Here is a 26,174-nt window from a genome sequence, read left to right as displayed (position 1 = left end):
CTTTTTTTCTTCTTTCTCTTTTTCACTGAATTTAGTTTCCTGGAGAAGCAATCAGAATAGGAGAAGCATCATTTTTGTGAGCATCTTAACCGTAGTTCTGATTGTCTCCAAAACCATGGATTTGTATAATTTTGTCTGGCACTGCGTTTTCTTTTAAATGTAAACTTATTTCTGTGTAAATGTTGATGATGCTCTTGAGAGGAGGGGGAGCTGTTGTGGTTGAGGCCATTATGAAGTGAAAACTGTCTCTGTGGACTAGTGGGCTACACTATCAGTGTGTTCATGCAGTTCTTGTGGAATCAGACAGTGTGAAATTGCAGGAAAGTGAATGTTGAGGCTCGGCTTAGAGTGTGAGTTTATCGAGGCCCACATAGCAGGTCTGCTGGAGTAGAACTGCTCACCGGGTTAGCACTTTATTTAATTTCATATTTTTCTATTAGCATGTGGTTTACACCTCAGGTGCGATGTATATGATGCAGCCTCCACTGGAGGTTATCACCAGTGTCCCCTATGTCATTTGTAATATCTGCTCTGTCAGCCCAGTGGTACTAGTTTCTGCTTTGATTTATGTGTCTTTTGCTTCGCTCCTTTACATAAAGTAAGATTCTTTAAATACCTGCAGATTAGAGGCTGTAGGATGTGTGACACAGCGCAGCCTGCATGAACTCCACAACATTAACGAACCAGATCAACAACTGTCATCCTGCTCATCTTCCTACACCAGACGCTATATTACATAAGCCTACACACACACACACACACACACACACTTATGTATACACACCAGTGGAGACAACTGGTTCCCCATTCACTGGATGCAAACAAGCCACTTATGGGAAAGTTTCAAGCAGCCTACACGGCTTTAGGATTAGAGGATCGGAAAATGTTGGAGGAAGCAAGAACAATGTGCCGTTCATGTCTCTAACATTCTATATTTTCATAGAATTATTGCCCGTGCACTGGGAGTGGGGGGGGGGGGGATGTGGTCCAAGGGACTGCAGTGAGTCTGAGCAGGAGGCTCTGAGGCTCCATTCCTCCAGCCCCTGCAGCCAGCTGTAATTGGCTTACACATTCCTCCAAGGATTACCTCTCACTCCTTATTTGTTTGTATGAAAAAATATTAAAACATTTGCTTTGGCTCCCTGAATTACACTCGGACAAATGTCACAACACACTCTTTCCACTTGCCTCATTTCCTTTTTGTCACATTCTGTGACATAAATAATTGGAGTGAAAATTCTTGGGTTTTGATTAAACACCTTTAAATTTTTTATTCATGTGTAATTGTCTGCAGCTATCCCTGAACCCTGACTGCACCTTTGCTGCTGCTCTTCTTATTTTTTTTATGTTGCTCTCTGTCTCCTTCTTTATTTGCAACTTAAGAGAGCTCCTCTGCCCCATTAGTGGATGTAAATCATTTAAAAACATATTAATGAGACTTATTTTGGCTTCTTCATAATAAATGATTTGCTGAAAGAAAAATAGAAGCAGGGTTTTTTTTTTTATTAACTTCCAGAATTTAGAAAAAAACAAGGAAAAATGACGTCCTTTCTAAATTCAGTCAAGTGAAGGTTTAGATGTGGAGTGTGTTTAGGTTCACTGGTTATGGCTCTGCGTGTGTGTGTGTGTGTGTGAGTGTGTGTGTGTGTGTGTGTGCGCGCGCTTTTGAGTCCCTATTGTGTACCAGAGGTATCATCTATGAATGAATTTGGACGTTTTTATTCGCCGGGTGTGCCACCTGCCGGTGCGTCACGGTCGCTCCGACCAATCCTGACGCACAGACTCTCCTTGGAGATCCTTCCGTGCGCGCCACATCGCCGTCTAATCTTCGGCTCGGTGACGGTGGAAGGTGGCGAGCCTCGTTAACCGTGTTCCGTTAGGCAGTCAGACGTGACCGGGCTGGACTGCCGTACACAGCCGCTGTGCCAGACATGGAGCGAAGACAACTTTGACTGGATTGCCAGATTCTCCTGGCGCTGATTTTAACCAGCGCATCTGCGAGTGCTATGAGGTATGTGCAAATAACACTGGACACGGAAAGTTTTAGAAATATTTGGTCAACGTAAAATTTCGCTCTCCCGCTCCCAGGAACGATTTTACAGCTGCGTAATTGTGACACGTTTGCGCTGCACAACGCTGCGTTTTGAAGTTACGCACGACACAGAATACAGTGGTTGCTTTTTGCATGCATCCAAAACGCATCATATACACAGGGTTGTGGAGGAAAGCTCCTATTTGATGTGATTTTTGTCTAAATGGAAGTTTTGGCAAACAAGTGGTGCCCGTGTTCCCTCTCGCTGCGCGGCTCAGCATCCCTGCCCAGCCCTCATGCGCTCTGCATCTCCCCCTGAAGGACCGTGCGGCTTCTCAAGCGAATATGCTCTTTGTAAAGTTCATTAACAAAAGGTAAAGATATTTGTTTTCGTATCTCCTCTTCCTCAAAGTGATGGTTAAATAAAAAAGAAGAATAAGCATTGCCACCTAATGGGTTGTTCCTTAAAGTGTATTCTTGCTTAATGTGTAAGTATTTGCTTAATTCATTATTGTGGACAGAGGATATTAATGTGTCTCTACATGGCAAGTAGAAGGTTTTCATGAATTGGGGTGAGTGTTTATTTATGATGTCCATAGATGGAAATGTAAAGGAATGTTCCCTCTGTGTGACCTGGGTGTACTTTGACATTGTTCTGGATAATGAGTAAGAGCAGAGCGAATGGCATCTGTGCCATGGTGCAAATATTTTCCTTTTACTCCGAGGCTGCAGTTATTCATCGCAGCAGCAGCAGCAGAGTGTGAGTTTGACAACGCAGCAGCAGTACATGAATCACAAAGTGGCTGCAAATCGTGATAGTTTAACATTTTAATATGTTGCATGTATCAACAGGACCAGCATGTTTTCATATCAATATATCAACACAGCCATTGTTAGGGAACGTTGTAGTCCAGTTCGGTGTCATGGTCTATTGCTAGTCTCTTAAAGGTGGAGCGGGAATGTGTTTAGATGATTGTGACTTTCCACTGCCTGCTGTGGGGAGAAACGCAGTGGAGGACATTCAGACCAGAAGAGGATGAGAGTGAGAGGTGGACAGCATCGGGGCTCCCTTTGCTTGATGTATTGTCTGAGAAATTTTTTTTTTCAGGCTTTCCTCTCCTGATAGATGGATTTGTCTTGCACTGTGCTACCACCGTATTGATCTTCGTTATGACTCTCCCAAATGGACTGGGGGTGGAGGACGGTACATTGATGGTGCTGCCACCGGTGACAGTGGTAGATGGCTCCAAGTATAGGCTGAAAATGTCTTTGCTTATGTACCTGTTGGATGTGGGTGCTGCGTTGGCAGATGCTGATGCATTTATATTGTATCAGTCCCAAGCTTGTGAATATGTACTGATGCTGCTGAAATAATGATGCACGCTGCTGAGAAGTGTAAGCTAACCAATTCGTAATTCACTGCTGAGGGGGGATAATACTACTGTGCTTTAGTTTACTGGAATTTAGAGTCAAGTTCAGTTCATTAATTAAAGAAATAGCCTACTGTTGTTAACCTCATAGGGAGAGACGCTCATCATTCTTTTGATGAGAGTGTGAGACAAAGATCGATACCACTCTCATGTCTGTGTGGTAAATATGAAGATACAGCCAGAAGAGAACCGGGGAAAACAGCTGGTCTGGCTCTGTCCAGCAACCTAAACACTTTCCATGTCTGTATTGCCACCGTCTTCATTAATGTGTTACTATCATCATGAAGGTAGCACCAACAGGGGACAATTTAAAAAAATCATATACCCTCTTAATTCCAAGGGGAAATTGGGTAAAGCCATTGCATTGGCCGGGAACACACGCATGGGAGGCAAGAATTCTTTAGGGAACTATAATGGCTCTTTCACGAGCACATTCCCCTTCAATTCAATCAGGCTGCACCAAAGTTCACACACTCATCGACGTCAGTACCCTAAATATGCTTGATTGAAAAAAAAATGGAATGGGGGGTATTTTATATATCACTCTCTACAACTTATGAAACATGGTGGTTATTGATGTTGTTAGCCTTCAGCTTATTATACAGTTGATATGCAGCTAATGCTAACTAATCCTCAGTCCCAATTGCCAGTTGTTACTTAGCTACCGAGCTAACTTAGCTTGTAAAACGCCTCCGTACAAGTTGATGGGATTCATTCTTTAAATCTGTGACATATGAAACCCTGGCTGTCTGTATCTTCAGTTCCAAGGTAACAAATGCTCCGCTATGATTTTGACTACCTGTTTCACTCACGGTGTTTCTTGCATCATTTAAAAAACAAGACAGGTTAACAAAGTTGAAAACTGGATTTTTATTTGTGGGGTTCTTGAAAGAAAACAAAGTGTAGCTTCAAAAAACTTAAACTTCTATAAAACCACATGTAAATCTATAACTTTGATTATCCTCTTAGGTTTTCGAAAGGAATAATCAAAACAGGACACAAATTAATGAATGAGCCTTGAAGGTGCATTTATGTGGAGATTTTGGCCTGAGGTCGGAGCCAGGCTAGCTGTCCCCATGGTCTTTGTGCTAAGCTAATTGGCTACATCTGTGGCTTTAAACTTGCTCTAAGAAAACAAATTAACTGTATTTCCCAAAGTGAGGATAAAAAAACCTCATAATAAGAAAATAAATGTGAATGATTAGGTGGAATAGCTGCTGTTACAGACAAAAGCATCAAACAATTTAACCCTCGGGGTCGGGCAGACACTGAGTGGCACCACCAGGCTACTTTTAGAGCAGGCAACAGGAGACAGTGATGGGAATTTTACAGGAGTCAGCTGGCCAAACAGACGGGCTAACTCCCCCATTGGGTTTCATTAGAGCTCATCTTGATGTTAAAGCCTGTTTAATCCACTTTCACAGCCATGCAGACCACAGCGGAGCGAGGCACGGTGTCTATCTTTAGACGGCACATGGGCAGAAACTTCTCTGTCTCGGCTCGATTATTAAAACAATAACACAAATTTCCCGTAGTTTGCCTTGAAACATCTCCGTCGCTGGTTCACGACTGATGAGAAAGGTGATTTCAGCGTCAGACAGGAGGCAGTCGATCAGTGTCTGCTCAGTTGACTTGTTTGTAAACAGCTGGGGTTTGTGCAGCCCTGAGCTCCTGCACCTCACCTTTGCTTTGTTCCAGTAAGTAGACATGCTGCCTGTGGGCGTAATTTCAGTAAAGCCTTATGAGGTGAGTGTTTTGCTTCTTTATCTTTGTCTAGACTCTCTGGGCAGTCGCTGATGTGCCATGTTTCATCACACCTGCTTAGCTTCAGAGACATAGTGCTGGGAAGACACAGACACTTCAGTGGCCTAATAAGCAGCTTGACATCTTCGACTTTTTAAGCAGAAATATAAATGTGGCCAATAATTACGATTCAATACAGAAGAGGGGGTTTAATCATAGTTATGCAGGCACCTAATACAAATAACGTGTTATTGACTTTTTTTTTGTTCCATCATTACTTGGTGCACTGCGGATGTAATGGAGGGTTTTATAGCGAACATAACAGATGTGTTAAAACTGACAATCATCGCTCAGTGACCTTTACCAGTTGTTTATAAGGCAAGCTGGAGCTGCCCCCTTATTGGTGGCAATAAGATGCTCACTCTAGGGCTGTTAACAGCTCGCCTCCCTGTTTACCATAGGATATTGTGTATGTTAGCACACAGCGAGCTTCACACACAAATTTATATAATGCAAGGGAGTCACAGTTCAGAGGTCAGTTAATGGCCAGGAACAGAAGGGATATTTATAGCGGCCCGAGCGAAGGTCAGCAATATTAAGTAGGGTCATGTAGGTCTTTGAGGTAGATTAAGTCTGGGTGGCTGTAAACAAACTACATTTCCATGCAGTTTATCTACAGCAACCCCAAGAGCTCTCCAGTGCACCAGTGATGTTTGGGTTATTTTTTCATCTTTTTCTCTTTTTTCCGTCTTCTGTGTGAATTTTTAGTTGCCCTTTCTTTTTCACTCACTGTCTGTCAGACTCCCTCTGTCATGAGTAACTGCTTCTCTCTCTCTCTCTCTCTCTCTACTAAACCATCTCACAATCTTTACTCCTGCTCTCTTGACAAAGTAAACCTCACTTGAGGGAATTCAGATTCATGTCTAATATATGGTGTCTCTTTTATGTCTACTCTCTATCTGTTCTTAGCAAATAAATCAATAACTGGTTGTCCTCCATCCTTTTCAATGGCGGTCCAGGGGGATTGATTCCAGGTATAAAAAGAGACCTGTACAGCATACATAGAGGGCAAATAGAAGAGAAAGGGAAGAGCACAGTAGTGGATGATGGAGCTCTGGTGAAATATTCAGCTGCAAACTTCCAGCAGGCGGTGAATGTGCACCAGCTCCAGCTCAATTCCCTGAAACTGAGGGCTGGTGTTAAGGGAGGAATTAAGCTGAAGATGGATGTTTGACTTAGTCTGGACCAGCCAGAAACTCTCATTACACAACTATATTATTCTTTGTTCCAATTAATATTGCTGTCATTGATGGCTTGTTTATTATTCTCAGTTAATGTAGCTTCACACGTTATTGATTGCATTAAAGATTTCTTTGTAGATTAAACTCTGACATGTCTCTCTCTCAATGCGGCATATTGATCGACTTCAAAAATGATCCATGGTCTGGAACATGGATGTTTATGTAAGACTGACAAATCTCCAACAAGAATGTGCTCTTCATAAACATTTTGCAGTTATGTGAGATGAATGTTTAGTTAAAAAAATAAAAAACTTCTGGTGTGCCCTCCTCTTTAATTTGAATGTAGGGACTGTAGGGCTGCAGTTTTCAAATGTTAATAAGACAGCAATTACCCTCTGTTGACACATATTGGCTTCAGTTTTAATACTCCGCAGCTAATAATCCTGAAAATGACTTGTACAAGGTCATGTTTATAGAGCAGTGACTGGACGTCTGTAAATAGGGGTGAACAGCTTCTGTGGATGAAGGGAAACTGAAAGTGGAAAGAGAAGAAAGAGAGGAACAGCTGTGGAATACTTCAGCTTCTAGAGAGGAAAAACAAAAGAAAATATAATATTATATACAGTCATTTAAATTATTTAAAAAAAACATGCCACAATGCTTCTTCTTCTTCTTCATATTCTTGTTTTCTCTCCAAAAACCACATTGGCCTGATGATGCAGCATTGGTTGTTTATTATGCAAGAAGCCATTTATGTTCAACCAGATAAGTGCTCACAATTAATTGAAATACTTTCTCCCATTCAATGTATTATCTTGTTCGCACCGGGAGGCTATGTCTCAACATTTAGCCATCACTGCAGATTGTGCAATTTGCAGTTGTGGTTTTTGATGGCAGAGTGACAATGATGTCTGTCAGCGGGATGTTTGATTGAATTTTTCAAACTGAAGGAATCCAGAGGACACCACCTACTGTGGCATCTGAATAAAGGCAAGCTGAGGTTAAAGCACAATATAATACATAAAGATGAGGGGAGAGACTGAACCTGTCAGGCAGAAAAATACCAAGAATTTACATATTAAGATGACGGATGATTGATAATTCATGATGATCATTTCCAGTGACAGATGTTGGTGTAGATAAACATCTGTTGTTAGTTCAATCAAATGCGTCCTTAACTCTCGGGTACAAGCTCCAGTAAGTATACAGTCTGATTACATATCGCTTTATGTGCTCAGGCGACGTTTGCTGCACCTTTTTCTGTTGTTTCCTCTGGTTGTTGTTTGTTTCTGCCTGACTTGTTTTGTCACGCAGCTCATCAAGCACATCCCAAGTGAGTCAATGTGATTATCAAGCAGTCAGCTTTAATTCATATCTTGACTAACACATTTTTTGTGGTTTGTGTCCTGAGATTGAAGTGAGGTGAAGAAGTTGATAAACACATGATTGTTCCTTTGTGCTGTCTGCCATCTTTGTTGCCTAGGATGTTGTTTGAATTGTTGTCCTCCACCAGATAGAAGATCACGTCACCAGGACGAAGGAGACCCATAACAGATAGTCCAATGTTTTTAAAACGTATGATTGGCAGAGGTGTTATTTGAGGCTGTAAAAATGAGGTGAAACATTATGATTGACAGCTGAGACTGATTTATGATTTGGTTAAACGCTTGCATTGGTGAGACCTCGATACTGCGGCTCCATCCCCCGACAGTACAGCCAGGTTGTATAGATTGCATAGATTTGTCTCATTGCACAGATTTGTCTCTTGGAAATGCTTTTGGACAATTTAAATCACTTCAGTCTCTTAATTTTTGTTGATCATCTTTATGTTTCTGCTGCTCTACCATGTTTTGGCCTTATGGGACTCTGTAATACAGAGTGAAGTATTGGCCATTTTGGTTTCACGCTTTTATTTAACACCTGTCACACTATTAAAACAGCACAAGTGATCATTTTCAAAACGGAACTAATCAAAAACTACTTGTGGAGCAGCATATGGTACAAGAGAGACTGGAAGGGCTGGCCATTATGCCTACTGAGGAGATTATTGCTTTGGATGTGGATGAAGGACACTGTTTTCTGCACAATGCCAAGCTCATAGGGATGCACTTGCAAAAAAGGTGAGCGAGTGCCTTTTCAAGAGGATTTGGAGCTGCGGATTGGCCGCTGTGCCAACCTGTTAGTCCTAATGTCTATGCTGAATCACAACCAACTGTGTTTTTGATAAGATTTTGGCAGAGATGCTGTGCAAAACAGCAGCATACCCACAGGCTTAGTGCAAAGTGTGTACTGCGATTTAAAACCCTGAACCTGTGTTCAAGTCATTGTCGGATGTGATACAACTTTCCTCTGCTACTGTGGCATGATAGTGTCAGTGAGGGGTTTTCTTGCCTTTTAAGATATTTGTAGATGGTTGGTAGATACTACGACAACAACACATTTTTGTTCTTCAGGCTCTTTGCTTCAGCAAATTCAATTTGAAATTAAATAATGGATGCTGCATGAAGGTCTTAGCTTTATTCGAATTGGTGTAGGTCAGTATTGAAATAACTTTGTGAGAGATGGAGAGCAAACAAACTGCAAGGATCAAAAGTAATTTGACGCTTGGGTTCTGAATATCTCTTCAGCAGCTGTTGTTTCAACACAAGCTAATGTTGAAAATAAGTCACACTAGTCTCTGAGTTGATTGATTGATTTAGATTTGCCAAAAATCAACAGTTGGGTTCAATTTACAAAGCAGGGATTTACAACCTGGCTCATAGGTCTTGAGGATAACAGGAGTAATTTTTATACCATGTATATTTATTTTCCGGTATGAAAACATGCAACTGAATCAAGAATCTCACCTAATTTCACCGAGCTCCGTCCCCTGAAACAAGCAATGAAATCAGCAGTGGGATTTATTTGGCTATCCCAGAAACAAACTGTAAAAAATGTAGATGAAACGTTAAAGGAAGAAACATGTGGGACATGTATGCCTTTCCCTCCATGCTGAAGTGTTTTGCCTTTCATGACTTAAAATTGTAAATGCTGATCCTAAAATGCACAAATTGTCCACATTTTGGTTTCTCCTGCATCCTCTCTCTGTTCGGTGACTTCTAATTTACAAACAGACACACAGAGACCCTGATCTGACCCCATACAAAAACACGCACAGACTTTCCCGGCTCTGTGGTGTGTGGATGAGTTGGAGGTAAAGCCAGGATCAGTTCTGCTGTACTGTCTCACACCTACGGTAAATTGGCAACTATTTTGAGGAGAGAAAATAGAAACAGGTCACGACTCTGAGTTTCCACCACATCTGTCAATCGTGGTGGTTATGTTTTGGCTCATATGTACAGGGCTGCGAGTGGCACAGGCTTTTCTCAACATTTTCGCTGTTGACAGAAGCAATGCAGAGGTTTACAAGATCTGTCTGTGGGAGCATTTAGTGCATCAAAATTAATTGAATGACATTTCATCAATCAGCAGGAGAACAATCCCCCAAAAAACTGACAGCTCAAGCAACCAAACGTGTTTTCAAGGTGAAAAAAATATCCTCGACTTGACGAGTCAATCACCTGATGTCAATCTGAGCTGCACTGCACTTGCTCAACGAGTAAAGGCAGAGACTCCACAACAAGCCAGAGCTTCATGTTGCCATGTGCTTAAATTCTAGCTGCAATAACAATAATTTTCATTATTGATTAATCGGTTGATTATATTATTTATTAATTGATAAGTTATTTGGTCCATAAAATTTCAAAAAATGTTATACAAATGTTGATCTGTGTTGCCCAAACCCCGAGATGGCTGTCTCAATGTCTTGTTTTGTCCACAAACCAAAGATAGTCACTTTACTGTCGTTAGATGAGCAAAGAAACCAGAAAATATTCACATTTAAAAAGCTGAAATCAAAGAATGTTGAACCAATAAATTGATTATCAAGCTGTTGGTGATGTAGTTGGTGAAGAATTTAATTGATGACTATATGTCTCGAGGTGCAGAACCCAGAGCCCAAACCCTTTGGGGGAACATCTGTCCTTAGAGTTGTTGTGCAGTAACGCTTTGGGGATCGAATATTGACTTTTCTTTTAAATTACTAGTTAGTGGTTTACACATCTGGTTTCCATTAAATTAGATCACCTGATTGATCCAGTTAACCAGAGTTGGTTTGTTATTGCTGGACTCTAAGTGATGCTTGAAGGTTGGCTCCTGTGCAGCTTTATACTTGCCTCAGCTCACTTGTCAAAGTTCAAACCAAACGTCAAAGTTAGGAGTGAGACGTTTAAAGTAAAGAACGAACAACACCGCTTGAAATTTAATTTTCTTTTTTCTTTCCCCTGAAGCAGGTGAGTGACAATTTCCTCCATCCTTTTAAAGAGTTCAAACCAGCACCTGTCTTTGAGTTTTCCTGCTTCCTCTGTTTGATTGACGTTTCAGAAAGAAAGTGTCAGGTAGTTGTAGAACTTGTACCAGGCTCAGGCGAGATGTAGATTGAGCCCTCTGGCTAAACTCTGGAGAGGAAAATTAATCCGAGCCAACAACACCTGCAGTCCCCAGGCCAGTGAATCAAATCCTGACATTTACACAAGTCTGAAGCAACAAAAGGGAACAGAAATCCTTTTACTGCTATTTGCTGACCCCTCACTGTTCATCTAAAGATGTGCTTGGTTCAGTACTTTATTGTCACTCTTTAACTGCACAGTGGTGAGTTCTTAATGGACGGTTTGAAAGCTGTGACAAAATTAAACAAGTGGGATGCAGATGTACAATGCTACCATGGTCGTTTGAGGTAGAAGTAGACAACAACTTCTACAATTTACACCTACAACATCTACAATTTTAAGGTTTGGAGCCTTTTTAATTAGATTTTTCGATTTTATACATTAACAATATTTATCACAGTAAGTTTACAAAATGATAGAATTCACCATTTTATAATAAATACATGTGAAAATTCCAGAATTAAAATGACTGAAACTGTCTTTCAGAAACAATTATTTGATGTGTGCTTTGAATTTGTTTTGTGTGGTCCAATTATTGATGAGTAGAAAAGAAGAATTCTGCTTCGCTTATTTTGATTTTAGTGTTCAGATTAAATCTACTTCAGTTTGATGATAAAATAATAATTTACTGTGATCCTTAACATTTTTTTTTTTTGTCTATGAAGAAAATCTCACATCCATGATCAAAATAAACTAAAATAAAAATCTGCCTCACCACTTAACGACACAAAGCCTGCAGGATGCAGTGTGATCACCATGCCCCAAAAGATTAATGACAGAAATGACTTTCACATCAGGGTCTCCCACAACCAATTAAACTAATGCAAGATAACAATTTGCATTTGGTCTCTAGTAGCAACACTCACTGTTACGATCAGCAAATGCCACCTTCCCCTTGCTGGTATTTTCACTCCACCACCTTTTTTGGATGGAGCAGTATAAAACCTTTAACACCTCCCCAGGGATTACTTCCACTTAGCAAAGTGATAATAATCTGGAGCTCATCACAGGAATGTCTGTAACTTGGCATGGCATGAAAGCTTTGAGAGAAAAGTGCAATGACATGAATCACTGGAGTAGGTTTTAGGACCGGTCATCTGTTTTGTGTTTGTCCTTATCAGCTGTTTAAGCCCTCTGGCAATGGCCAACAATGGGCACAAGTCTTATCGAACAGCTTTGTGAAAGAAAAGTTGAAATTATTTTTGTTGCCTTTGGTTTAATTTAAAATCCATGAAGAACATAATCAACAGACTGAGGTTTTAGAGAAAAGAGACCAGCCAGAGTACTTCACTTTACTGGTGTCTGTGGGATGAAGAGCAGGGCCAGAGGCATGCTAGGATGGCTGGAATTTCCTGGCATGTCTCCATACAAATTTTTTTTTACAGAGTTATGTTGGTAGAAAAAAAATGAAACTGTTTATTGGCTTGGTACCCTCTGTTTTTCTTTGAAATGTAATCATAACCCAAGGTGGACATATTTATTGCATACACAGGCAACACTGTAGTCGCAGGAGCTTATTATTTATCAATATTTAGTCGGAGAAATACGCTGTGTAAACATGAAAAAACAATGGTTGAATCAGTTTGATTTAGAAAGCGCTGGATCCTGGCATAGAGCTCAGTTAAATCTCTTCAAATGAAAGTGGCAAACAAGGAAGACAAAGGACACGATGGTCTGTTATTCTCGAGCAGCAGCAGAGCTGGCAGAGGCACAGAGCCAGGCGCCGTTTTAGTTATAATTTGGGAATTTTGCTGCTTCAAAAAGCTGATATTGTGGTCATACTAATTTGGGGGCACACTGCAGATTTAATTGCTATTTTATAATGAATTTGTGTCTGCGACACGAATCTTCTCAGTGGTTTTACATTTGATTCAGATTCAATTTTCATTTAGATTATTGCAATGGAATATATTGTATTATAGATTGAGTCTGATGAAAGATTCAACACTGCAGCTACAGTCAACAGCTGCTGGAATGATTTTAGTGATTCATCTGCAAACAAATAACGACACATGCATGTATTCAAATATGCAGGTACATATTAAAAGTTAATTTAAGTGTCTACAGCAATGCGTGTGGCTCTTAGGCTATGGTGCCTTAAGCTAAATGCTAGCACTTTCTCTTTAGCACTACAAACACAAAGTACAGCAGACTCATGGTAAAATCAGTTGGTCTGAAACAAATGATTTGCAATGTTCACCTTCATGATTGCAAATCATCGTAGTGCCACTAACCGATGTCACCACGCCCTGAGCACGGCTAAAAATTACAAATGTTGGTTCCCCCTAGTGGTGGTTGAAAAGAATACTGGAACTGCTTATAATGTACCCATCTACAATTTGATTTTAACAGATGCTATAATTGCATTATTAATCTTTACATGCTGGTTATAAATAACTGAAATGTCCAACATGGAATGTAGAGAATGGGATAAATCCTGTAATTATTGGAGGTGTTATTTTAGAAGGCTTTGAGGATAAACTACCACGGCTCCTTTGGGATATTCACTTAAAAGGCTCCGTGTTGTCGCTGACCCTGAGCAAGTTCCTGAAGTTTTCTCTCAGGCTGTGCCACCTCTTTGTGACTTCCGTTCATGCTTATTTAATCTATTTTTTTTTTTTTATCCAGATTAGTCTCAGTAAGCTCTTTAAATTAATCTAATTGAATCTCTTTTTCAGCTCAGACATAGAGGGGCAGTTAGAGTTTATAGTCATCTGCCTCATTTTCTTAAAGCTCTTGTCATCACATCAGTCACATCCTGCTTAATCCCCAACTACTGAGAACCACCAGGGGAGTGGAATAACCCTGTGACTCCTTCGCTGCCACTCTGTTTATTATTGGTGCGTTAGATATCAGGATCTGAGGTGATATAATGACCAAACAATGATCAACGGTTCTTTGCAGTGCAAGTAAAACAGAGTCTGAGTCATTTCCCTGGTTTGGTAATGACCCCTTTTATTGTGTCTCAGCTTTGGCAGAAGTTTGAGTGCAGCACTTTGCTCTCCATATATCATAATCAGGATGTGGTAGAGGTTATTTACACTGTTCTAGATCCAGTGTTAGGGATCCTTAATTCCATTGTTAGTTTCCAAGCACTGTCCTGTGCAAGTGTAAAGAAGGTTGATCATGTTACTGCCAGATTTCTTGGTAACATATGCAAGCGTCTTGGTGGAGTTGAGAGTTAGAGCCTCTGGCCTGTTGTATGAAATGCTCCGTCGCTGAACGCTAACATTAACAGGCCAAGAATACTGATGAGACCTGGAGTTTCCAGACAGTCGAGATTCTTCAGCTTCACGCATTTTTACTTTATTCATTCTTCGGCGGCACCAGGTTCCAAAACCAAAATATATTTATCTCCCCGCTTAATGTGGCTCTGAGCTGACGAAGGGTTAAATTATGAACAAAGATATGATACTAGAGCCTACATTTAAAGATAAATACTTCCTCATTCAGTTCTCATGATTCAAATTCTTCTTCTTCGATTTAGCTGCTTTCAAACATGCTCTGAATTCTGGATGATCTGAAATTATCTGCAGGGGCTAAATGTGACAACGCCAATGTCCGAGTCAGTTTCTGTGGACATCTTCCAGAGTTTCTCCTGCCAGCCCCCCAGTAGAAACTCGGGTGATCACATATTAGAATGCAGCAGGAAATTACTGTGAGGATTCACTGTAAACAGGTGAGGTTGTTGAAGACATTATTAACACAAAACTAAGCAAAACTGAAAAAACTACAAGAATACAAATATTTTAGAATAAAAAAGAGGAGTCATATACAGAGAGGACACCGACGAAGATTTCAACTTTAAAAGCCAATGAGATTCAAGAGTGGAATTTTTATGCCTTGCTAGAACTCTCTGGAGAATTTTCTGTTGTGAACACGTCTAAGAGTCGCAAACTCCTGAGAAACTCCAGACTCTAGTGTGCAGACATTCTCCAGGGTTCATGTCTGAAAATGGATTTTCAGTTCCCTGACACATACTTTTGGTCATTGAGGATTTTTTGCTACATCTCATGTGGATTTCCTTTTCTAAATTCATGCACACTTTCAAAAATGTGAATGTGGAGTCTGCAGAATCTGCTCGTTTTCTCCTCCTCACTGACCACATGTGTGTCTTGGTAAACTGAAATTGAATTGTGAGAACTGAATGTGGAAGAGGTCTACGGAGAGTGCAACCCAAATGGGTGCATCACTGTGTCGTGCCTGGAAACACTTCCATTTTTATCTGTGCTACTCGCAGCATAACATGCACCAATATTAATTTAGTCAGTGTGAGTGCTGCTGACTCTAAACAGACTCATAGCGTTTACTCTTTCTCTTTAGGTGACGTCGGCTACAATCAGTGCACACCTGGGCCTGGTGTGCTCTGCCCTTTAATGCCTCATTTGTATCTTTCTCTTGTGCTCTCTGAGGGACGAGGTCGTCTCTCCCTGACTCCCGACGGCAGCATCCCTTTGTTTGTGGACACACGTTGTGTTGCGGTTCCTATCTTGTTTTGTTTAAAAAGCTATCTGTAAATATAACCGTGTACATTTGTCATCTCCCTCCTTGTCACACTCTTTTGAGCCGGGTTGTGATGTAGGTATGCTACAAAATTATATACGCACTTCGCATTGATTAGCGCCCCCATCGTAGCCTTATCGTTGTGATAGCAGGGTCATGTTTGCTTTCATTGCAACCATCAGTCAGTGGAAGTGACAGGACGGGACCCAACCTCACACGAGGCTTGTCTGATCACTGAGGTCATTCGATCTTTGCTCCCCCCCTCATCCATCAGAATGACATATGCAGATGTAAAACCATAAAGCCACTGGACATCAGATCCTCCAAATTAACCTGCTCATATGTCCTGTCTGAACAAGACCATCCGTTTCAGATCTCACATGTGTTGAGTCTGAAAGATTGTAGCATCTGTTGAGGTGTTATTTAAGCTTTTTGATTCATTAATACACGTTCATAGGCCAGAGAGTCCGTCAATAATTATAATTTTACAAGCTTGCAGCATTTTATATCACCCTTGATTGACTTAAAGGAAAGGTGATATAACATTTGTGAACTTAAACAACACTTCCTAAAATAGAACTAGAGAAGCAAGAGTCTAATCTGTGATGCTCGGCTGAATTTATGGCCTGGAGGTCTTCTGTGAATACAGGAGATTAAGATGGTTGTAGACATGTGTGAACCTTGAAAAACTTAAGTATTATAGCGATGCCATGAGGTCTTAGCCTGAGGAAACTTTCAGATGTGTTTGGCACAAACTATCCCAGAGCACATCATCAGTGCAAACCAGCAGTGTGTCTCTTAATGGAATATGCGTGTTCGACATGCACTGGGTTTGTGCAGTTTTCTCAGCATTAATAATCCCAAACTGTAGAAATATTTTTAACATGTAGGATCAAACTTTAATGACGTCCTCTCCAGCATCAAGCACCCTGCAGACTCGATAGATTCCCAACTTTAATTTGCCTCATACCACAAAACATATGGCGAGGCTAGCGACTGGCCTGAATAAAAAGAAGAGGGGGTAATTAACTGACAAGGCAGCCCTAGACGGGGTAAGCAAAAAACATTTATAATGAATAATTACATTGAAGTTTTGGTGTTGAAAAACACATTTGAAAAGTTGGAAAGTAAAAAAAAAAAAGGAAATAATATGCTGTGGTTTAACAAACAAGAGCTGCTGCTTTTTAAATCTGTCTATGTGGGTATCTGGATATTTTTTAATAGCTGAGACGATGTCATGGTTGGCGTTGGATGTGTATAAATCCATTTTCCTCCCTCCCCTGCTCAGTGTTTGCTTACACTGGGCATAATGAATCATTAATTCACTGCTGTCACTTGCAGCCCACAGTCACTCTGAGCAGAATTAACTCTTGATCCAGCCGAGCAGAGACGGAACAAAGAAGCTGAAGAAGCATGAACCTTTCTATATTCGTCTCACCCATCCAGTAAACTATGGACCCGTTTACATGTTGATCGGGTGGCTGTTTTCTAATAAGCCAGTTGTGCTGCGCTCTGTGATGCATGTTGTTTTGGCTGTTTTGCATTTTTATAATTTTATTGATTCTGAATATTTCCCGACCTCCTGTTCATTTGTGCTGCAGGTATTTTTCAAGCTTTGAACAACAGATGAGTTTTTGTACTACAGTCACACAGAGCATTGCTGTAGGTGATGATTATTCTTCCTTCAAACAAAATACCCTCTCAATCATTTAAGAAGCTATATTTCATGACATAGTGGTTCCCAACCATGGAAACTTTTACCCGTGGGGCTACGTAGAGAGATGATGGGGTTACTCAGTAGTATTTCAAAACATTTACATGAAATCTGTTAACAATTGTATATATTCATTTTTATTCCATTTAATACTTTATATATCTCCCAAATTTATAAGTATTGCTACTTATTATTACTCTACTTTGTCCTGCTGGGGGGCAAATAAAAGATTATCTTATCTTAGCTTAAATATGTAAAAGTAATGTTTAAATGTATGAAATGGTCAGCTAAAAGAAATGGAAAAGCTTGTTAGTTCAATGGTTAAAATAAACAATTGAAGGTAATGGAAATAGTAAGTAATTGTAATTATGTTACATAACATCCAAAACACATTTAGAGGAGGAGGGTTGTTGTCGATGAAGAGCGACATGAGTTCATCTGACAGGAGGCGCAGGCAGGTTAGAAACCACTGTTAGAGAAACACTTTGGTCAACTGAAGGAGTTTAAGTGAGTGTCTCTCTCTGATGATGCAAAGTGTGTTTTAATTAGTCTCAAAATTTCTCATTAATGCCTTGTTAAAAATCAGAGTGTTGTTATTGTGGAGGCATGTACCTCAGCATCATTATCTCTTCACTGGATAATAAATTGTACCCCACAGATAACGTTGTTGTTGTCCCTCTGCACAGCGAGGCAGCCGCAGAATAAAATAAATCATGAACCGAAGCACAGGTGAAGGGGGCACCTTCATGCGGGAGGAAGGATGTTACGTAACCTTTCCGACCAATCTCTCCCTGCAGCATGTTTAACAGTTTTGGTGTTGGCCCCCAAAAGCTCTTGAATTTTGTTTTTCCAGATATGTTCCCAGGGCGCTGGCGGGAAAGGTTCCACAAAACGTTTCGAGCAACTGACTCAAACATTTGCCTTATCACATACATCGCTCTACAAACATCCAGGAAAATGTCCAGACTTCAGTACATGTCATCAAGCTCTTTGTTAAACTGTGAAAGCACCAAAAATACCCTAAAGTGTCCTTTCAGTTTACTGTTGACAAATTTACGTGTAACCACCACTGAGTGTAGAGTTAACACTGGTCAGCAGGTAGCTTGTCATTGTTAGACTGTGGTTTTAGTCTCTGAAGCTCTGAGGCTCAGTTTCCAAATCTCACTCTCCTTCTCATCCTCTTTCTGTTTTTCTATTCTTTAGTCCTGAGGAGGTTTTTTTCTTTCCCGATAAGACCACTGCTGCTCGTCTTTCTGTTTGTCACCTCCTGTGGCAGAGACTCAGCTGTTCTGCCGCCCTCCCCTCAGTCACACAGGCATAGAGACACACAGTCTAATTGGTAATAACCCTTCAGCTGTCATAACTCCGGCTCACTGCTGCTTTCTGGAGACGGGTGAAGAATACCTGTCGGTTATCGCTGGTGTGAGTTAGCATACAAATCTGTAGCGAATGTCTTTTCGTTTCCAGGATTAGTGGGAGGTGTCTTGTACAACTCAACTCAACACTTTTTTTCATTGTGTCGCTTTTTTCATCCATGTTTTATTTCTTCCTGCATGATTATCATCTCTAATATTCTACTTTCTCTTTAAACATGCTGCACAGACACAGCTCAGACGCCTCTTCCATTATTGCCTCTTCTTTCAATAAGTTCTCAGAGGGAAGATCCTCTCTGTTTATGACTTACTGTTTGTGCAGGATTATAAGGTCAAACTCCACAAATAACTTGTGAGAAGGAAAACAAATGGCCTCAAAGATGATGTCCCTGTGATTTCTAAAGAGAAGTTTTCACAACACTGGCAAAAGGATGATTCTCTCTGAGCTTCTCCTTGAAGCAACAAACACTTCTCAGCATTATGCAAGTTGAATCATGGCCGCAATATATTAAGAAAAACACTCACTGAGTGTCATTAATATGTGAGAAAAGACCGTCTTCATCTGTATCGTTTGTTTGTATGAGACATACGAAAACCGAGGAAATGAGATTTCATGATAAGTTTCCTCTTCTTTTTTTGCAGTCCACAGGAAGTACTTCATGACTATTAGTGGTCTAGTTTAGAAATAGCTTTCGTCTGATTTCTCGTCTTAGCTTTCGTCTTTATTTGAAAATATTATTTCTGTTGGTCCTGGCGGTGGGACCGTGCAGTTAAATTCCTTCCTGCATGAATAATTCCTTTTGCTCCTTTTGGGACATCATACAAAAAAACTTTATTTTCTCATTCTTTCGTGCCTCAACCAGTCCTGAGCTAAATGGAATTGGAACGGAGCTAGGTGTCGGGGAGCCGGTGTTCTCCCATTTCTGATGACCGATGGCAGGAGAGAGATGAAAGGCCTAATGTAAAAAGCCATGCCTCTGCTTCTTTTCCTCCCCACCTCCTCCCCTCTCGTCTTTCCTCCCTCCTCGCCCGAGCTGCAGTGCATCTTTTCACAGTCATGAAAGAATGCAGACGGAGGGGTCTGCCAGTTCTGTTCATATACACACCACACAGATGCACAAAGATGCAGGGACATATTCCACCTCTTCTTCCTGTCATCCCGTCCAATCACGTACTTTTTCACTTTCGCTTTTTCTCCCTTCTCTTTTCACCTTGTTTCGAGGGCACAGTACACTTCATGGGGACACTTCCCACACAGCTTTTTGAACATGCTAAGAGCTTTTAGCTTCTGGTTTTCCATATTATTTTATGCTACTCGTGGTACATGTCGTGATGACACCCCGGATGATGGCTGACTAAATGGACTGAAGAATTCCACCCTGTGACAAACATTTGTCAAGCATGCTGTCTTCAATTATTCATCAAACAGAACATTAACCACTAACATGAACTTCGATAAAAAGCTTATTTGTACGCCAGCTGGATATCAGACATTCAGAGATGAATAAGAATTTGGTTGTTTTTTTGGTGATGTTGCCACAAGACACAGAGGACAGACACACTGCTGTTGATTTCAGTTTAAAAAAGCAGATTCCATCTTAAAAATCTGTTCTTTGTATTTGTGTTGCTCGGTTTGTGGCTCCTTTGTCCTGGTGGAGTTACATTTATTTATTTTTTCCCCTCTGCTGCTCACACCTCCGTGCCTCACGCCTCCTCTTATGCTGTCGGTTTACATTCGGAGTGGCTCTAATTGAGTTTTTGGACAGCTGGCCCAGTCTCAAACGCTGCACAAGAGATAAAAGAAATTTTGCATTACAACATCAAAGGGGCGCCCCCGCACGCTCACCCCATTCCACTCCCATAGTCACCACAACATGACGAAATCAAGTGAACATCTAAGGTCAGTGCAGCTCTGAAGGGTTAATGATGTGGAGACCGAGCTCTGATTTTTAATTCACACCCAGGGCAGATAACTGCTCTCCAACCATCCAAGTCTCATTCCCTGATGACGCAGGCACTTTTGCACCTTGTGAACAACTTATTTATTTAAACCACTTCACATGAATACATCTGAAGGTAATTTGACATGGCATGGCTTAGACCTGTCATTATGTGACTTCACCAGGATCAATGGGATGCTAATGGCGGTGGATGTGAGGAAGCATATACTTAATTGATATTTGAGGGAATTCAGTGAAGTGGCACATTCTGGAAATCAACTCACCAAGATTTGAACTCTTGTTATTTCTCATACAGCTTTCTTTATGTAATTCCCTGTTTCTTATGAGAGAATTTAATATATTATACAGATCTTGTGCCTCTTGAGAGAGCAAGTGATCCAACTATATGGGGGGGGGTTCAGACAGAGGCTGAAAAGAGGAGCTGCCGCAATGAACAGAATGAGGAAAGTGACCTAAAAATGATGACTTATCATGTATATAATATAATCTGTATTTTAGAAGTGAAGTGGGGATATTTCGACTATGATTCTTGACCACTACACTGTGTTTAGTGATATATTTGAAGCTTTCATATCTGGATCTACACCAAAGATCATCAACCAATGACCTTGACTGAGTGATGTCAGCTAGACACACACTGGAAAGTGTGTGTGGCTACACCTGTGTTTGTCCAATTCGATGCAGACAGCTCATTAATATGACTGTGAGTCATTTGCTAAAATGACAAAAGGTTTTTTATCTGAGGGGCCTTTCAGGAGGCCATTCAAATGTTAACCCAGCAGATACCAGACTTTTCAAGAGCTGTTTACTGTGTTCACAATAGGCTATTATGTCAATGTTGGTATTACTTGCACCACAGGGTCATTGTTGTCAATGCCATAGCCATCATGAGTATCTCTGCTAAAAGACCTTGGTGGAAAAGGACGGACAGATTTCAAAGTCTTCTAATTTACATTTCAATCACCAACTCTTATATTCCTGAGGCCTCATGTGTATCCTTCACTCTTCCATTTGTGATGATGGGTTTTTGATTGATTTAATTGCAGCATCGTTTACATCCATTCTTCTTTCCTTGTTGTTCCTTGTTTTTTGCTTTGCCAATCTATGAGTGCACTAGCTGCTAAAGCTTGTGTTGAGCATGTGCATCCTCATTTCGTGCATTGTAAAAGAAAAACATTGACTCAGTCTTAAAGTTTTTGCTCTATAGCACTGCAAGTGGTCACAAAGTCTACAGTGGTATTGCTGCGCTTTCATTTGCCTTATCACTAATGCAATGTTTTCATCAGTATTTGTTTGTTTGCTAATTAGCATGATTTACATTAAATCTTGTGGAGGGGTGGATCTGAATAAATGGGCAGAGGCATTGTTTTTTACTCTCTTGGTCATGGCAAGATAGGGTATCAGCCCTGCAATCTTGATGAGCAGCTTCTGACATCATTAATAACTTTATTTTAGTTGTCTAGTATAAATTAAAAGAGCTGTCAGTCTGAGTACTTTTTTTGAATGTCTTAGATGGGATGACCTTCATGTTTATATATGGATCATCGCTTTGAGGGGCTTGGCAACTGCCTGGCACCGATGCAGTTTTATTGTGAGGTCACAGTGACATGTTCTGCCTTCAGCGCTGCTATGTCTGAAAACAAAGATTGAAGGAATCTTGAATGTGTCCTGAAATTAGCTGTGACAGTAGAGATATTGTCTCTGTGCTGAAATCTCCAGAGACATGTCTCTTAGCATGTGAGCGGGCGAGAAAGCACATTGTCTGTTTATCCCTGCTATCTTGTTTCCTAGAAAAATTACATAAGAATACACATAAAAATAACAATTAATGAAATAAATCAAATTAAATGTTTTCTGGGGTTTTCAAAGGACATTATTTTAGTTGATTTTATCTGGACTTTATTTTAGCATTGTGGACGTTTAATGAATTTGCTCTAAAGTTCCTTTGGTTTATTTATCCAAGCACCAGTTTTCTGTTCTAGGTGCTCACCTCCATTATGGCTAATGGACAGTATCACCATGTTGGAGCAGTGTTTCATTATTATCACACGTTTGCAAATACACACACTATCTAAACAGAACACCAAATATGCTTATCATGAGTAAAGGGAAAAGCCATTGCATTAGCCAGCAGCCGTGGATTGTTTAGCTAAACAGCCCTAAACACTTTCCCATTCATTCTCTATGGTAGTGCTAAACCACTATGGACGTAATGCCCCTCCTGGCCACTGAACATTTTGACGCTGTTTCAGCTTCATCTCTGTCTGTGACTGAAGAACAACAAACTACAGCAGATGTCGATCTACAACTACTTTACACATGTGAGGTGTTTTATTCAACAAAGGTAAGACACTGTTTGACCAAAGACCAGATAAATGATGGGCAGATTTGTGTGTCACAGTCTCTCTTTGTTTTTTATATCAGATGACATCAATCTCTGTGCTTTTCTGTTACTGTTATTTGCATCTTATATTACTGGCATGTTATTATACGAGCAAATTGTCATTTTTAATTCTGCATTTTGATTCATACATGATTTTTGATGATATACAGGATATATTTCTTGGCATAGACTAAAAAAATATTATATCTATCATTGTGAATGTGTACAAATAAAGTCTATTGTTGTCTTTAGGCCTCAGCCCCCTCCACTGTCCCCAGCAAAGTGGGAGGACTGTCAAAGGTTGTATTTAACAATTTCTACACTGTGGCCCATATGTGTTTTTCTGCATGTAAATGGAATACAAAGTAAATAGAGGGAGTAAATAGTATACCGGTTGTAATTGAACCATTGATCTTTTCAGGAATCTACATCCTGAGACCTGCTCTGCCCCTCATACACCTGAACAACCACAGTAAGATGTTTCATGAGGCTAATCTTAAGTATTATTGGGCCCCATAGGTGTCCTTTATTTTACAGTCAATGAGAAGAATAAAAAGAGTAATGTGTAGTTTCCCCACTGATACCCACTTGTATATCTGCATTATCTGAAATGTTTCCAACAAATCTCCAACCCAGAGAAGTTAGAGAAATCCAAAATTTCATTCAAGTAACTATAACGTTTGGGTTTGATATGTGAGGAAGGAAGTTGTTTTTTTACAACAAAGACAAGAACACTACCTCCACCAAAAACACCACGCTGCTTCATAATGTCATCTAACTATTTCCTCTGTTTTCATTGTTTAGATCCCTGGCAGAAGAAGTTACATATTGTGCATTTAAGTATTACTGTGCCCTAAATGTGTCCTTTATGATACAGTCTACAATAAAGAGATTACATGTTATCACACTCAGACCAGCTTCTCGTACGCCTGAGCCACCACACAGTAAGATGATTTCAAACTTCTCTGAAGATGTCACCCTTCGCCCAAAATGTTTTCATTTATTATACAATTTACATGTCTAAACGACTACATGTCACCAGTTATGGTGTTGCCTTTTTCCTCCTTATTCCCTCAGCTAAGCTGTTGTGCCCCCTCCGGCTCAGACATCAGATCAGGATATAAAAAGTTGGACCTTGACCTGAGCTTCAGTCTCTGGGACTGTGGCCTGGGTTCTACTATATACTCAAGCCAGGAAAAGGTTGAGAAGTTCTGAACACATGTTCCACATGTAAACAGACACACAGATTTCTGGAATTATTAAATAGATAGATTGATTACATATTCATTGTTAAAAGGAGCATATTCTGTTTGTAAATTGTATCATGCTTTTAAGTAAAAACCTTGTTTCACTTGATTTCATCTTCATTTGTTTATTTTCTATATGAAGAAAAAGCCGAATAGGGTTTTAATACACCCTTGAATGCAACAGTGTGACTGTTGTGATTTAAAATATGCTCTCAGGGTATTATTGCATACTATATAGTACAAACATTCTATACTATACTTCCTGATGTGTAGATATTTCAGAGTGAAATGATGTTGAGTGTAACCTGACTGTCATTTGAAAGTAATATAACAGGTAAGTACCACTGACAGGGAAAGCGGACAAAAAACGTCTCAATCTGATTGGCTGTCAGTGAATTACAACTATCCAAGGCTGGCCCCCACGTGGCAGGCGAGAATTCTACTTCTTTAAAAAAAACACTCTACCTTGTTAATTCTAAGGGGTACATGGGTAAAGCCATTGCACATCTGAGAATTCTTCCACTGAACCACCAATGCTGATGGAAAGTGTTTTAGCAACTATAGAATTTCCCATTGACAGTAGTACAAGGGGTTCCAGTATGAACTATGAGGGCATTGGTCGAGAACATACCACCGCCAAGGGACAACAGTCCTCTTAATCTCAATCAAGCTGCACCAAATTGAACACACTGATAATTATTAATCCTATAAATATACTCCAGTATGAACTATGAGGGCATTGGGCAAACAGTTTTATACAGTATTTATTATCTCCCTTATTTTTCTGCTGAAGCTGCTGACCTGACCCAAACCCTGCTCAGGGTTCATCTAAACAGCTGCCATATAGAAAAGTACAAACTGGAACATGTTCACACTGATGAGCTATAAAGATGTTTCTATTTTCTCTCATAGAAAATGGAAGCTGTGGCTCACAGGGTACTTGATGACACACACCTATTAACCTCAGTCCACTTCGTCCAGTTCAGGTCACATTTGAATAAAGCAGTTTCAATCCTCTTTAATCCTCCCTGAAATTGAGTTTCTTGGCTGACATGCAGGAACCAACTGACAGAATATCATTGTCAACCTTTGTGGCTGGAACGATCCTCTCAGGGAAATTACTGAGCAGGAGGTGTGACTTCAGTGTGCTTTGTGTCCTTTTCAGTACCTATGTTTTTTTTGATGCTGTACATTGTTGAAGTACACATTAGAAAATATCAAAAATCGATAGAAATACCCTTCAGAAGTATCAAAGTATCATAGCCCTTCTTTAGATTATTTTTAGGCCTGTATTGTACATGTGAGACTAATGTTCTTTTTTATTGCGAATCCAAGAAAATCCTTATGTGGTTTAATCACACTATATATCCACACAATACAGAGCCACAGTGACTATCAGCTGCACATGAAGTATAGCCGGGCTTATCAGTGGTAGCAGATGGAGAGCGTCCGAGTGAGAGGCTCAGTCTGGCTCCATGTATGTCAGAAGTAAGAGGATGACCTTGGCTGAATCTCAAATGTGGTTCAAACATAAGAAACACACTCTTTTCCATCTGTCTCCCTGTATGTATGTGTCTTCTTTGTCTCTCTCAATCACATACACTCACACACAAACTGCCTCCCTCCTTCGCATTCTTGCATTCAGAGTTACAGCTGGAGACAATATACACTCCTCCACACAATCACTTCATCAAAAAAAAAAATTGTCAGACACTTACTGAGGCAACAGAGGCTCTTTCAAAGCCCTTACATGCAGGTGATTAGATACTGAGTCACTTTAAGCATTTACCACAGAGGGATGAAGAGTTTGCTGCAAGGGTGTTTGATATTTCATATCAGAAGAAGACTCAGTAAACACACTCCCTCTTTTGCCTCAATATTCAATGAGTTTTCACCCCTTTTTTATCACGCCTCAAACATCAGAGCTCGCAGCTCTCGCTTCAACCCGACGCAGGGTCCATGACTTGTATAACACAAATCCCACAACACATTTATCATGGGCAGTTTTTTAGTGTCTGTGTAGTTTTTTTGCACAGGGAAGAATAAATAGTCAGTGAAAG

General features: G+C 40.3%; 1 protein-coding gene across 3 annotated transcripts in view; it reads left to right on the top strand.

Annotated features, from left to right (window-relative positions):
- The first annotated feature begins 1,723 nt into the window (after window positions 1-1,723).
- chrm3a (cholinergic receptor, muscarinic 3a) overlaps window positions 1,724-26,174 on the top strand; it is a 74,020-nt gene continuing 49,569 nt past the window's right edge. Inside the window, exons 1-4 of one of the 3 annotated variants that reach the window (XM_069538880.1) lie at window positions 1,725-2,011; window positions 22,737-22,828; window positions 23,120-23,167; window positions 23,289-23,339. Coding sequence is in view for 1 of the 3 variants with exons in the window: in XM_069538879.1 (XP_069394980.1) it covers window positions 2,007-2,011 (5 nt within the window). In the remaining 2 variants the exon portion in view is untranslated. Of the gene's footprint in view, window positions 2,012-22,736; window positions 22,829-23,119; window positions 23,168-23,288; window positions 23,340-26,174 lie in introns of all 3 variants that reach the window. The other 2 variants (XM_069538879.1, XM_020092034.2) reach the window with 2 other exon arrangements.

The sequence above is a fragment of the Paralichthys olivaceus genome, chromosome 14 (genome assembly GCF_024713975.1).
Source record: "Paralichthys olivaceus isolate ysfri-2021 chromosome 14, ASM2471397v2, whole genome shotgun sequence".
NCBI classification, from domain to species: domain Eukaryota; kingdom Metazoa; phylum Chordata; class Actinopteri; order Pleuronectiformes; family Paralichthyidae; genus Paralichthys; species Paralichthys olivaceus.
The sequence above is the reverse complement of the archived record's forward strand: the minus strand, read 5'-3'. Positions and strand labels throughout refer to the sequence as shown.